The sequence below is a fragment of the Oncorhynchus masou genome, unplaced genomic scaffold (assembly GCF_036934945.1).
Source record: "Oncorhynchus masou masou isolate Uvic2021 unplaced genomic scaffold, UVic_Omas_1.1 unplaced_scaffold_2241, whole genome shotgun sequence".
NCBI lineage: Eukaryota > Metazoa > Chordata > Actinopteri > Salmoniformes > Salmonidae > Oncorhynchus > Oncorhynchus masou.
In genome coordinates, this window is record NW_027008715.1 from 45,710 (window position 1) to 60,782 (window position 15,073).

General features: G+C 44.3%; 1 protein-coding gene across 1 annotated transcript; it reads right to left on the reverse strand.

The window, feature by feature from the left end:
- Positions 1–4,056: 4,056 nt before the first annotated feature.
- Positions 4,057–14,826, reverse strand: LOC135533138 (gastrula zinc finger protein XlCGF17.1-like). The gene is made up of 2 exons (XM_064960547.1): positions 14,217–14,826; positions 4,057–4,949 (listed from the first exon to the last, which is right to left on the reverse strand). Exons 1-2 carry the CDS (start codon positions 14,602–14,604, stop codon positions 4,387–4,389), a joined length of 951 nt encoding a protein of 316 aa, XP_064816619.1. The 5' UTR covers positions 14,605–14,826; the 3' UTR covers positions 4,057–4,386.
- Between the last annotated feature and the right edge of the window lie 247 nt (positions 14,827–15,073).

The window sequence follows — 15,073 nt, forward strand, 5'->3', positions numbered from 1 at the left end:
TGAGGCTTATCTCCTGTGTGTGTCCTCTCATGTCTTTTCAGGTCACCTAACCAGGTAAAACTCTTTCCACATTGGGAACATTGGTAAATCTTCTCTCCGGTGTGTATTCTTTCATGCTCCTTTAGGTTCCATAACCACCTAAAACTCTTTCCACACTGGGTGCAGTGGTAAGCCTTCTCCCTGTGTGCATTCTCTTATGCGTTTTCAGGTTCCATAACCGGGTAAAATTCTTTCCACACTGGGAGCAGTAGAAAGGTTTCTCTCCTGTGTGAATTTTTTTATGCTCATTCAGGCTCCCTAAACGGGTAAAATTCTTCCCACACTGTGAGCAGTGGAAAGGTTTCTCTCCTGTGTGTGTTCTCTCATGTTCTTTCTTGTGTTCTGGACGGGTGAAATTCTTTCCACATTGAGAGCATTGAAAAGGTTTCTCTTCTGTGTGTGTTCTCTCATGTTCTTTCTGGTGTTCTAATCGAGTAAAAGTCTTCCCACACTGGGAGCAGCAATGAGGCTTATCTCCTATGTGTGTCCTCTCATGTCTTTTCAGGTGCCCTAACCGTTTAAAACTCTGTTCGCACAGGGAGCAATGGTAAGGCTTCTCCTCTGTGTGCAATCTATTATGTTCTTTCAGGTTCACTAACTGGCTAAATTGCTTTCCACAGTGGGAGCAGTGATGAGGCTTCTCTTCTGTGTGTGTTTTTTCATGTCGTTTCAGGCTGTCTAACCGGGTGAAACTATTTCCACACAGAGAGCAATGGAGTCGTCTTGCTGGTTTGGACATCTCTGGCTCTGGTTCCTCTGAGTCGGGTCTCTCTCCTGCCAAAGACATATTATTTAGTTTAACAGTGAGATCAGGGTCTATTCAATAGAAATGAAACAGAAGCAAGTGGTCTGAAATGGGGAGGGACGAAACAGGGAGGGTTTTTGTCTTCTGTTTGCAACACCTTTTGCTACAGTGTGGACTAATGAATATGACCCCAAATGAAACTTCCACACGATAAGAGGCAGATTCCACCCCAAGATAATATTTTTGTTATCTCATATTCTCTTTCTGAGACAATCAGGATGAAAGTGGCCATTTTAGGCCCTTTTCAGACCTCTACATGCCTCCTGTCAGACCCCATGACCTTTGACCCCTACATGATACAGACATCATCTAGTCATTATACTGTCAGACCCCATGACCTCTGACCCCTACATGATACAGACATCATCTAGTCGTTATACTGTCAGACCCCATGACCTCTGACCCCTACATGATACAGACATCATCTAGTCGTTATACTGTCAGACCCCATGACCTCTGACCCCTACATGATACAGACATCATCTAGTCGTTATACTGTCAGACCCCATGACCTCTGACCCCTACATGATACAGACATAATCTAGTCGTTATACTGTCAGACCCCATGACCTCTGACCCCTACATGATACAGACATCATCTAGTCGTTATACTGTCAGACCCCATGACCTCTGACCCCTACATGATACAGACATCATCTAGTCGTTATACTGTCAGACCTCATGACCTCTGACCCCTACATGATACAGACATAATCTAGTCGTTATACTGTCAGACCCCATGACCTCTGACCCCTACATGATACAGACATCATCTTGTCGTTATACTGTCAGACCCCATGACCTCTGACCCCTACATGATACAGACATAATCTAGTCGTTATACTGTCAGACCCCATGACCTCTGAACCCTACATGATACAAACATCATCTAGTCGTTATACTGTCAGACCCCATGACCTCTGAACCCTACATGATACAAACATCATCTAGTCGTTATACTGTCAGACCCCATGACCTCTGAACCCTACATGATACAAACATCATCTAGTCATTATTTAGTCGTAATTTCTTCCTAAAAATACGTATTTGGGTGTTTTTGTAGCCGTTGTCCATGTTTGTTCAGAACCCCCAACTGCACAACAAGGAGGAGGAAATTAATTGATGGAAGAGGAGGGCATTTGAAATTATTTCACTATAGGACTAATATCCAGATTTTTTTTCACATGGAGCCTCTGACTTTAAAGCTGCAGTGTGAAGAAGCTAGCGAGGCTAAATGAGGCTATTTTGTTGCCTTACCTGTCCATGTCTACAACAACTCCATTCAGAATAAACAGCAGCCTACCTGTTGGTTGATAATTGTAGCCGACTCCTTGTCATTTAACCAACTCCATTCAGATTAAACAGCAGCCTACCTGTTGGTTGATAATCGTAGCCGACTCTTTGTCATTTAACCAACTTCATTCCGTAATTGTAATTCACATAGAGTCTCTGACTGTAGAGCTGCTTTGATTGGCTGACAAGAAGAAGCTACACATATGAAAGGTGTCTGCTCCCGGTATGTATATCTTACAGGGTCACTCAGGAAACTGTCGTGGTCTATCCTTGTATCCTTGCATGGAGAAATGTCACAGAGGGTGTAAGGTTATTTAATGTACAGAATATTAAAATAACTGTGTCCATCCCAAATCAACTAATCAATGGTTGGGGTAATTAATCAATGGTTGGGGTAATTAATCAATGGTTGGGGTAATAAATCAATGGTTTGGATAATTAATCAATGGTTGGGGTAATTAATCAATGGTTGGGGTAATTAATCAATGGTTGGGGTAATTAATCAATGGTTGGGGTAAGTTTCTCAAGAACAAGTGAAATTGCAAAAACAAGTGTCTGGACCCTTCTATAACATGCCATTTACATCAAAAATATACATTGTATTGTATATATATATATTTTTTAAGGCACATTTCTCCTTTAAAATGGATGTGACCATTTGAAAGCACAATCTCTGGGACACCAATCACAGTTTAATTAAACACTGAACACTGTTCTCTCGTACTGAACGCACCCCTGAATAACACATTCAAGTGTAAAACGTCAGTAGAATGCCTCTTATTAAAAATCATACATTAGTTGAACAACTGCAAAGTTGGTGCTCCTGTTTTTGAGATAGTACTCACTAGTGTTAATCAGATCTCCAGTCTCCTCTTCGTCTTTCACTCCAAAAGGTCCTTTCCTCTTCTTTCACTATGAAATATTCATCTTCTTCTTTCAATGTGACAGCCTCCTCTTCCTCTCTAAAAGGTTCTTCTTTCGCTATAACAGCCTCCTCTTCCTCTCTAAAAGGTTCTTCTTTCGCTATAACAGCCTCCTCTTCCTCTCCAAAAGGTTCTTCTTTCGCTATAACAGCCTCCTCTTCCTCTCTAAAAGGTTCTTCTTTCGCTATAACAGCCTCCTCTTCCTCTCCAAAGGTTCTTCTTTCACTATAACAGCCTCCTCTTCCTCTCCAAAAGGTTCTTCTTTCACTATAACAGCCTCCTCTTCCTCTCCAAAAGGTTCTTCTTTCGCTATAACAGCCTCCTCTTCCTCTCCAAAAGGTTCTTCTTTCACTATAACAGCCTCCTCTTCCTCTCCAAAAGGTTCTTCTTTCGCTATAACAGCCTCCTCTTCCTCTCCAAAAGGTTCTTCTTTCACTATAACAGCCTCCTCTTCCTCTCCAAAAGGTTCTTCTTTCACTATAACAGCCTCCTCTTCCTCTCCAAAAGGTTCTTCTTTCACTATAACAGCCTCCTCTTCCTCTCCAAAAGGTTCTTCTTTCACTATAACAGCCTCCTCATCCTCCCTTTTTTCATTCTGAATGATTCTTTCTCCCCCTCTACCACTGTAACAGCCTCTGTCCCATCTCCTCTGTGATTCTGTGCCTCTCTCCCATCTCCTCTGTGATTCTGTGCCTCTGTCCCATCTCCTCTGTGATTCTGTGCCTCTGTCCCATCTCCTCTGTGATTCTGTGATATTTTGTGGCATCTGGATCAGAATGATCCTATCAGATTATTTTCTGGAGGAAAAAACCAGTAGAACCTCTGCTGTCCTTTCTTATGGATCAGCTCTGTGTATTCCCCCCCCCCCCACCAATGTAGCGCGTAGTCAGGTATTAATACTCCTCCACCACGTGCAGATGAGACACACAGAGAGACAGAGTTTGCGAGAGTATTCATTCAAACTGACGGTTTATTCTACATTTAAAACAGACAAAATATTCAATTAATGTTTATATAAAAAAAAATGTTTATATGTTTTATTACATTCTGTATAATTGAGTTAATGTGGCATATATATAAAAACACATTTAATATATAGAATACAAATGTCACAGCAGGTGTGTGCTCTTGTGAACTTCAGGTCCATGCGATTTGATATCGCTCTACATCCTGGGAGAAGCGGTAAGGCTTTTTGTCTGTGTGTTCCCTCATGTTCTTTCCCTAACTGGGTAAATCTCTCTCTACCTGGGGTACAGTGGTAAGGCTTTCTTGTCTGCGTGTGTTCCCTCGTGCCCGGGTGAATCTCTTTCCACGGTGGGAGCATTGCTAAGGCTTCTCTCCTGTGTGTGTCCTCTTGTGTCTTTTCAGATCACCTAACCAGGTAAAACTCTTTCCACATTGAGAACATTTGTATATCTTCTCTCCAGTGTGTTTTCTTTCATGCTCCTTTAGGTTCCATAACCGGGCAAAATTCTTTCCACACTGGGAGCAGTGGAAAGGTTTCTCTCCTGTGTGAATTTTCTTATGTTCATTCAGGCTTGCTAACCAGGTAAAATTCTTTCCACACAGGGAACAGTGGAAAGGTTTCTCTCCTGTGTGAATTCTCTTATGCTCATTCAGGCTCCCTAACCGGGTAAAATTATTTCCACACTGGGAGCAGTGGAAAGGTTTCTCTCCTGTGTGTGTTCTCTCGTGTTTTTTCTGGTGTTCTAATCGGGTAAAACTCTTCCCACAATGGGAGCAGTGATGAGGCTTATCTCCTATGTGTGTTCTCTCATGTCTTTTCAGATTCATTAACTGGCTAAAACTCTTTCCACAGAGGGAGCAGTGGTGTGGTCTTGCTGGTTTGGACGTCTCTGGCTCTGGTTCCTCTGTGTCTGGCCTCTCTCCTGTCAAAAACAGATTATTTAGTATAACAAAGAGATCAGGGTCATGTTCAATATAAATTAAACTGTAGCAAATGGACCGAAACTGGGAGGGACAAAATGGGCAGGGTTGTTTTCTTCTGTTGCAAAACCTTCTGCAACTGTGTGGACTAACGAATATGACCCAGAATGAATCTTCCACATACATGATTTACCTTTTTCTCATTTCTATTGGGCATTAAAATAATAACCACCGTCTTTTTCAAGGCAATAGTATAAGATAAAATCATTTTACCTATATTATTTAATAAAATACAATTAAGAATTATTTTTTAAACATATACATTTGTCGAGGATGATGGGAGGTCCTCCATCTTCACCCTGGTGTGTTATTCCTGTTCCCATGTGCTTTAAGTGTGTTTCATTGGTCTGTAATCTGGTCTGTTGCATCCTTTAATCTGGTCTGTTGCATCCTTTAATCTGGTCTGTTGCATCCTTTAATCTGGTCTGTTGCATGGACAAGTTCCGTTGACTTTTGGTTAATATATGATGTTCATTTTGTCAAGCTATTTACAAAAGGGTCCAGTTTCAGGCAAATTGACACATTTTTTTCCATGTCGTGGATGATCTTGGTGATGTTGGTCCAGTCCAGGAGGTATTGGATGATGTTGGTGATGTTGGTCCAGTCCAGGAGGTATTGGAGGTGATGGATGTTGTTAGGGGTTGTTGGTCCAGTCCAGGAGGAATTGGAGGTGATGGATGTTGTTGTTGTTGTTGGTCCAGTCCAGGAGGTATTGGAGGTGATGGATGTTGTTGGTGTTGTTGGTCCAGTCCAGGAGGTATTGGAGGTGATGGATGTTGTTGGTGTTGTTGGTCCAGTCCAGGAGGTATTGGAGGTGATGGATGTTGTTGGTGTTGTTGGTACAGTCCAGGAGGTATTGGAGGTGATGGATGTTGTTGGTGTTGTTGGTCCAGTCCAGGAGGTATTGGAGGTGATGGATGTTGTTGGTGTTGTTGGTACAGTCCAGGAGGTATTGGAGGTGATGGATGTTGTTGGTGTTGTTGGTCCAGTCCAGGAGGTATTGGAGGTGATGGATGTTGTTGGTGTTGTTGGTCCAGTCCAGGGGTATTGGAGGTGATGGATGTTGTTGGTGTTGTTGGTCCAGTCCAGGGGTATTGGAGGTGATGGATGTTGTTGGTGTTGTTGCTCCAGTCCAGGAGGTATTGGAGGTGATGGATGTTGTTGGTGTTGTTGGTCCAGTCCAGGAGGTATTGGAGGTGATGGATGTTGTTGGTCCAGTCCAGGAGGTATTGGAGGTGATGGTTTTGTTGGTCCAGTCCAGGAGGTATTGGATGATGTTGGTGTTGTTGGTCCAGTCCAGGAGGTATTGGAGGTGATGGATGTTGTTGGTCCAGTCCAGGAGGCATTGGAGGTGTTTGTGTTGTTGGTCCAGTCCAGGAGGTATTGGAGGTGATGGATGTTGTTGTTGTTGTTGGTCCAGTCCAGGAGGTATTGGAGGTGATGGATGTTGTTGGTGTTGTTGGTCCAGTCCAGGAGGTATTGGAGGTGATGGATGTTGTTGGTGTTGTTGGTCCAGTCCAGGAGGTATTGGAGGTGATGGATGTTGTTGGTGTTGTTGGTCCAGTCCAGGGGGTATTGGAGGTGATGGATGTTGTTGGTGTTGTTGGTCCAGTCCAGGGGGTATTGGAGGTGATGGATGTTGTTGGTGTTGTTGCTCCAGTCCAGGAGGTATTGGAGGTGATGGATGTTGTTGGTGTTGTTGGTCCAGTCCAGGAGGTATTGGAGGTGATGGATGTTGTTGGTCCAGTCCAGGAGGTATTGGAGGTGATGGTTTTGTTGGTCCAGTCCAGGAGGTATTGGATGATGTTGGTGTTGTTGGTCCAGTCCAGGAGGTATTGGAGGTGATGGATGTTGTTGGTCCAGTCCAGGAGGCATTGGAGGTGATGGATGTTGTTGTTGTTGTTGGTCCAGTCCAGGAGGTATTGGAGGTGATGGATGTTGTTGGTCCAGTCCAGGAGGTATTGGAGGTGATGGTGTTGTTGGTCCAGTCCAGGAGGTATTGGAAGATGTTGGTGATGTTGGTGTTGTTGGTACAGTCCAGGAGGTATTGGATGATGTTGGTGATGTTGGTGTTGTTGGTCCAGTCCAGGAGGTATTGGAGGTGATGGATGTTGTTGGTCCAGTCCAGGAGGTATTGGATGTTGTTGGTGTTGTTGGTCCAGTACAGGAAGTATTGGAGAAAGATGTTGTTGGTCCAGTCCAGGAGGTATTGGAGGTGATGGTGTTGTTGGTCCAGTCCAGGAGGTATTGGAGGTGATGGATGTTGTTGGTGTTGTTGGTCTAGTCCAGGAGGTATTGGAGAAAGATGTTGTTGGTCCAGTCCAGGAGGTATTGGAGGTGTTGGTGTTGTTGGTCCAGTCCAGGAGGTATTGGAGGTGATGGATGATGTTGGTGTTGTTGGTCCAGTCCAGGAGGTATTTGAGGTGATGGATGTTGTTGGTCCAGTCCAGGAGGTATCTGAGGTGATGGATGTTGTTGGTCCAGTCCAGGAGGTATTTGAGGTGATGGATGTTGTTGGTCCAGTCCAGGAGGTATTGGAGGTGATGGATGTTGTTGGTCCAGTCCAGGACGTATTGGAGGTGATGGATGTTGTTGGTCCAGTCCAGGAGGTATTGGTTGTTGTTGGTGTTGTTGGTCCAGTCCAGGAGGTATTGGAGGTGATGGATGTTGTTGGTCCAGTCCAGGAGGTATTGGAGGTGATGGATGTTGTTGGTCCAGTCCAGGACGTATTGGAGGTGATGGATGTTGTTGGTCCAGTCCAGGAGGTATTGGTTGTTGTTGGTGTTGTTGGTCCAGTCCAGGAGGTGATGAATGTTGTTGGTGTTGTTGGTCCAGTCCAGGAGGTATTGGTTGTTGTTGGTCCAGTCCAGGAGGTATTGGAGGTGATGGATGTTGTTGGTCCAGTCCAGGAGGTATTGGAGGTGATGGATGTTGTTGGTCCAGTCCAGGAGGTATTGGAGGTGATCGTCAGTGTCTCGTTATTGTTCTCATTCTTGAGGCTAGAACGATATTACACAGCAGTTTGTCTGTGTTGTTGAGTGTTTCTGGAGTTATTCCAGGATAAATTATGTTATTTAGGATGTCCACTTTTTCAACAACAACAAAAATTGAGTTCCGAGTTGATGGCTGCCCAGAAGGTCGATTTTTGGGGGCAAGTCCAGATACAGTCAGTGACTGGTTGGCTTCTGATTGGCCAGAGTGTCTCCAGCATGTGTTTATTGTGGAATATTTTGACTTTAGTTGTTGGTTGTTAAAAAGGGTACAGTGTTTCTGGCAGAATTATTATCCAGGATGTTGAGGTTGTGGTGGTGTGGATACTACGTGTTATTATTATTATCCAGGATGTTGAGGTTGTGGTGGTGTGGATACTACATATTATTATTATCCAGGATGTTGAGGTTGTGGTGGTGTGGATACTACATGTTATTATTATTATCCAGGATGTTGAGGTTGTGGTGGTGTGGATACTACATGTTATTATTATCCAGGATGTTGAGGTTGTGGTGGTGTGGATACTACATGTTATTATTATTATCCAGGATGTTGAGGTTGTGGTGGTGTGGATACTACATATTATTATTATTATCCAGGATGTTGAGGTTGTGGTGGTGTTGATACTACATGTTATTATTATTATTATTATTATCCAGGATGTTGAGGTTGTGTTGATACTACATATTATTATCATCCAGGATGTTGACGTTGTGGTGGTGTGGATACTACATGTTATTATCCAGGATGTTGAGGTTGTGGTGGTGTGGATACTACATATTATTATTATCCAGGATGTTGTGGTGGTGTGGATACTACATATTATTATTATCCAGGATGTTGTGGTGGTGTGGATACTACATGTTATTATTATCCAGGATGTTGAGGTTGTGGTGGTGTGGATACTACATATTATTATTATCCAGGATGTTGAGATTGTGGTGGTGTGGATACTACATGTTATTATCCAGGATGTTGAGGTTGTGGTGGTGTGGATACTACATGTTATTATTATCCAGGATGTTGAGGTTGTGGTGGTGTGGATACTACATGTTGTTATTATCCAGGATGTTGAGGTTGTGGTGGTGTGGATACTACATGTTGTTATTATCCAGGATGTTGAGGTTGTGGTGGTGTGGATACTACATGTTATTATTATCCAGGATGTTGAGGTTGTGGTGGTGTGGATACTACATGTTATTATTATCCAGGATGTTGAGGTTGTGGTGGTGTTGATACTACATGTTATTATTATCCAGGATGTTGAGGTTGTGGTGGTGTTGATACTACATGTTATTATTAGTATCCAGTCTTCTGTGATAATGTAATCTACCCACTATGCTGACAAAGACTGGAATCTACCCACTATACTGACAAAGACTGGAATCTACCCACAATACTGACAAAGACTGGAATCTACCCACTATACTGACAAAGAGAGGAATCTACCCACAATACTGACAAACACTGGAATCTACCCACTATACTGACAAAGACTGGAATCTACCCACAATACTGACAAAGACTCGAACCTACCCACTATACTGACAAAGAGTGGAATCTACCCACTATACTGACAAAGAGTGGAATCTACCCACTATACTGACAAAGAGTGGAATCTACCCACTATACTGACAAAGACTGGAATCTACCCACTATACTGACAAAGACTCGAATCTACCCACTATACTGACAAAGACTGGAATCTACCCACTATACTGACAAAGAGTGGAATCTACCCACTATACTGACAACGACTGGAATCTACCCACAATACTGACAAAGACTGGAATCTACCCACAATACTGACAAAGACTGGAATCTACCCACTATACTGACAAAGACTGGAATCGACCCACTATACTGACAAAGACTGGAATCTACCCACTATACTGACAAAGAGAGGAATCTACCCACTATACTGACAAAGACTGGAATCTACCCACTATCCTGACAAAGACTGGAATCTACCCACAATACTGACAAAGACTGGAATCTACCCACTATACTGACAAAGAGAGGAATCTACCCACTATACTGACAAAGACTGGAATCTACCCACTATCCTGACAAAGACTGGAATCTACCCACTATACTGACAAAGACTGGAATCTACCCACTATACTGACAAAGACTGGAATCCACCCACTATACTGACAAAGAGTGGAATCTACCCACTCTGCTGACCATGTGTATGTGACAAATAACATTTGATTTGAGGACAGTACACAGTAGGACAGCACAGGGTAGCCTAGTGGTTAGAGCGTTGGACTAGTAACCGGAAGGTTGCACGTTCAAACCCTCGAGCTGACAAGGTACAAATCTGACGTTCTGCCCCTGAACAAGGCAGTTAACCCAGGCCGTCATTGAAAATAAGAATTTGTTCTTAACTGACTTGCTTCGTTAAATAAAGTTAAAATAAATAAAAATGTAACATCAAAACGATCGTCACGGACTATCTGAATGAGACATATGATGACCTCGTCACAGATGACCTCCTGGACAAGGCCTAGTTGGTCGACCCTCGGGTTGAAAACGCACAAGGCCTAGTTGGTCGACCCTCGGGTTGAAAACGCACAAGGCCTAGTTGGTCGACCCTCGGGTTGAAAACGCACAAGGCCTAGTTGGTCGACCCTCGGGTTGAAAACGCACAAGGCCTAGTTGGTCGACCCTCGGGTTGAAAACGCACAAGGCCTATTTGGTCGACCCTCGGGTTGAAAACGCACAAGGCCTAGTTGGTCGACCCTCGGGTTTAAAATGCACAAGGCCTAGTTGGTCGACCCTCGGGTTGAAAACGCACAAGGCCTAGTTGGTCGACCCTCGAGTTTAAAACGCACAAGGCCTAGTTGGTCGACCCTCGGGTTTAAAACGCACAAGGCCTAGTTGGTTAACTTAACTGACTTGCCTGGTTAAATAAAGGTAAAATAAAAATAATTAAAAAAACATCAAATAGGAGAAGGTGAGCCACATAAGAGCCGTCTCAGAGATGGTAAAGTGAGGGGCATGAAAACCCAAGCCCAGCACTGGGAGACGTTGCTGCTTCTTCACCGCAACTGACAGCTACAAAGAGAAAAGTCACTGGGCAGTTTTTTTTCCATAAAGCCATTCTCCACCACCACAGGTCTTAGTGAAATCCAGACAAGGAACTCAGCTGCGACCTCCAGTCTCATGATGCTGACAGAGAAACCAAATCCACTGGACTGGTGGAAGAACCACACACACACACAAAAAAATTAAAAATCCCCAAGTCATCCACCTGGCAAAGCACTACCTGTGCATTCCTGCGACCAGCTCTCCCTCAGAGCGTGTTCTTAGCACAGGTGGCACCAGCTCCCCCTCAGAGCGTGTTCTTAGCACAGGTGGCACCAGCTCCCCCTCAGAGCGTGTTCTTAGCACAGGTGGCACCAGCTCCCCCTCAGAGCGTGTTCTTCGCACAGGTGGCACCAGCTCCCCTCAGAGCGTGTTCTTAGCACAGGTGGCACCAGCTCCCCCTCAGAGCGTGTTCTTCGCACAGGTGGCACCAGCTCCCCCTCAGATCGTGTTCTTAGCACAGGTGGCACCAGCTCCCCTCAGAGCGTGTTCTTAGCAGGTGGCACCAGCTCCCCCTCAGAGCGTGTTCTTAGCAGGTGGCACCAGCTCCCCCTCAGAGCGTGTTCTTAGCACAGGTGGCACCAGCTCCCCTCAGAGCGTGTTCTTAGCAGGTGGCACCAGCTCCCCCTCAGAGCGTGTTCTTAGCACAGGTGGCACCAGCTCCCCCTCAGAGCGTGTTCTTAGCAGGTGGCACCAGTTCCCCTCAGAGCGTGTTCTTAGCACAGGTGGCACCAGCTCCCCCTCAGAGCGTGTTCTTAGCACAGGTGGCACCAGCTCCCCCTCAGAGCGTGTTCTTAGCACAGGTGGCACCAGCTCCCCCTCAGAGCGTGTTCTTAGCACAGGTGGCACCAGCTCCCCCTCAGAGCGTGTTCTTCGCACAGGTGGCACCAGCTCCCCCTCAGAGCGTGTTCTTAGCACAGGTGGCACCAGCTCCCCCTCAGAGCGTGTTCTTAGCACAGGTGGCACCAGCTCCCCTCAGAGCGTGTTCTTAGCACAGGTGGCACCAGCTCCCCCTCAGAGCGTGTTCTTAGCACAGGTGGCACCAGCTCTCCCTCAGAGCGTGTTCTTAGCAGGTGGCACCAGCTCCCCCTCAGAGCGTGTTCTTAGCACAGGTGGCACCAGCTCCCCCTCAGAGCGTGTTCTTCGCACAGGTGGCACCAGCTCCCCCTCAGATCGTGTTCTTAGCACAGGTGGCACCAGCTCCCCCTCAGAGCGTGTTCTTAGCACAGGTGGCACCAGCTCCCCTCAGAGCGTGTTCTTAGCACAGGTGGCACCAGCTCCCCCTCAGAGCTTGTTCTTAGCACAGGTGGCACCAGCTCCCCTCAGAGCGTGTTCTTAGCAGGTGGCACCAGCTCCCCCTCAGAGCGTGTTCTTAGCAGGTGGCACCAGCTCCCCCTCAGAGCGTGTTCTTAGCAGGTGGCACCAGCTCCCCCTCAGAGCGTGTTCTTAGCAGGTGGCAGCGTAGTGACCTGCCATAGGGCAGCTTTAAAGCCAGAGACCGTAGACAGACTTGTCTTTCTTGCTTGAAGTACCATCACACTTGTAAGAGATCAACTACCCCAACTTCAACGGTGATGTACCATTAGGCTAACAGTTATAAACAACTACCCCAACTGTGACATACCATTAGGCTAATAGTTATAAACAACTACCCCAACTGTGACATACCATTAGGCTAATAGTTATAAACAACTACCCCAACTGTGATGTACCATTAGGCTAATAGTTATAAACAACTACCCCAACTGTGATGTACCATTAGGTTAACAGTTATAAACAACTACCCCAACTGTGACATACCATGAGGCTAATAGTTATAAACAACTAACCCAACTTCAACTGTGATGTACCATTAGGCTAACAGTTATTTGATAGTGTTGATGTCCTCACTATTATTCTACAATGTAGAAAATAGTAAAAATAAAAACCCTTGAATGAGTAGGTGTGTCCAAACTTTTGACTGGTACTGGGTGTGTGTGTGTGTGTATATATATTATATACATTTACAAGAAAATAGATAGGGGATTGGAAATGAAGCAGACGATTACATTGATAGAAGCAACAATCTAGAATATTAAAGCTGATCTACCCCACCCACCCAAACATTTATTTGTATTTTTTTAATCCATGGGCGAGTCAGTGCCACGTCAATAAGATACCTTGCAAATCTAGCATCTAACAATGGGATTTAATTATTTCCTGGGCAGCGCTCAGTGACGTAAGTAACAAGCTTTTCAGTAGAACTGAAACGACAATGGATACTCATTCTAAAGTGGGACAAGTGTGGCAACACTGATACAGATTGTAGACGTGAGTTACCTCGAATGCGAATCGTTGTACAATGTCATTATAGACCCGTCTTATTAATAAATGAAGTAAATCAAGAAAAGGGGTCTAAGGTTAGGTTAAACTCTTGAGAACGCTTATTTCGTGTTTTTTAAGTAATTCTTGCTGGTACAAAAGATATGCTGCTTATGTTTCCTGGACCGTGCAGTAACCGTACAAGTGATCGGTGTTAACGTTCAGCCCGAGCATAGTTGCTCGTAACAAAACTCCCTCCGTAAACAAGATACTGTTTTTGCCGAGGGCACCAAATGTATGGCTAGTTAGCGTCTATGAACGGACTAAGCCAGGCCTATATATCATTAATTTAACAAGTTAAAAAAAATAATATACAGGTGGGTATAATTTGTGGAACGTTCCAACAGGGATCTGTAACAAACAGCGCATACAAAGTTGTATAGGGGCAGAATAAGATACCGGGTCGGGAGTGGGTTATTTCACAACGTTTTTTTCGCTCACCACGTTTATCCACTCTGGTACGGACAAACATTAAGAATAAACTACGTGGTGAGTTGATGCCTCTTCAGCAGCTAGTTAGCTAGGTGATTTGATCATGCTACTTTGTATGTTGTCATCCTTGTGCATGACGTTTTCGGAACAGATTCCTGTTGGAACGTTCCGCAAATTATACCCACCCTGCATATACCAATCCCAGATTACTTATTCAACAATTCCTACAGTACCGAACATGTTCCTGTGTAGAACTACAGTAGAAAACCCCGTAAAAACACATTAGTTCAACAAGTCCAGAGTCTATGCCCCTGTTTCTTAAAGATAATACTCACTGGTGTTATTCAGCTCTTCAGTCTTCTCATATTCAGTCTCATCTTCAGTCTCCTCATCTTCATTCTCCTCCTCTTTCACTCCCAAAACGTCTTCCTCCTCTTTTATTGAGATAGCCTCCTCTTCCTCTTTCACTCCAAAAGGTTCTTCCTCCTCTTTCACTATATCATCCTCCTTTTCAGTCAATGCAATAGCCTCATCTTCTTCCTTAATATTTCTAAACGGTTCTACATCCCCCTCTTCCTCTTTCACTCCAAAAGGTTCTTCTTCTCCATTCACTGGAAAATCATCGTCTTCTTCTTTTACGACAATGTTCAGCCCCAGAGCTTCTTTCTCCGTCCAGCAGACCCCCTCTTCTTTAGCAAGGGGCGAGTAATTTAGTGAGCTCATGGTCGGGGATGTTAGCTAGTTAGCGACTTGAAAAGTGATAGACTCAGTATCAATTTAACAAATTAACAAATGTCATATAACAAGCAAATTGCGTTTGTTAACTAGTAAATACGTAAACAGAATGTTAAAAACACAGATTAATATACACAAGATTGGTCTAAATCGCTTCAATGTTTCGGTTTTATGTTTGCTACCAAGGTGGTTGAATCCAATCCTTTTGTCGCAGTTGAAGCCTCCAGTTCCGTCAACTAGATTATACGTCACGCAAGAAGCATCATCTGAAATAATCATATCGCCATTTGCTGACCGGAGTGGGTAATGCAGATTGGAAAACTATTAATTACATTGTTTATTCAAACAATGTCAAGAATTAATTTAATAACAACCAGATGTTATGTTCTCTCTTACTTCTTTACAGCCAATACTTTCATCCAGAGCTGTCCTTCCCATTTGGCAGGATTACGTGACA

Coding starts and splice junctions, on each gene's coding strand:
- LOC135533138 (XM_064960547.1), bottom strand. CDS start 14,604: ATGAGCTCACTAAATTACTCGCCCCTTGCTAAAGAAGAGGGGGTCTGC. Junction 4,950..14,216: donor TGAAGAGCTGAATAACACCA/GTGAGTATTATC, acceptor TGTTTTTGACAG/GAGAGAGGCCAGACACAGAG.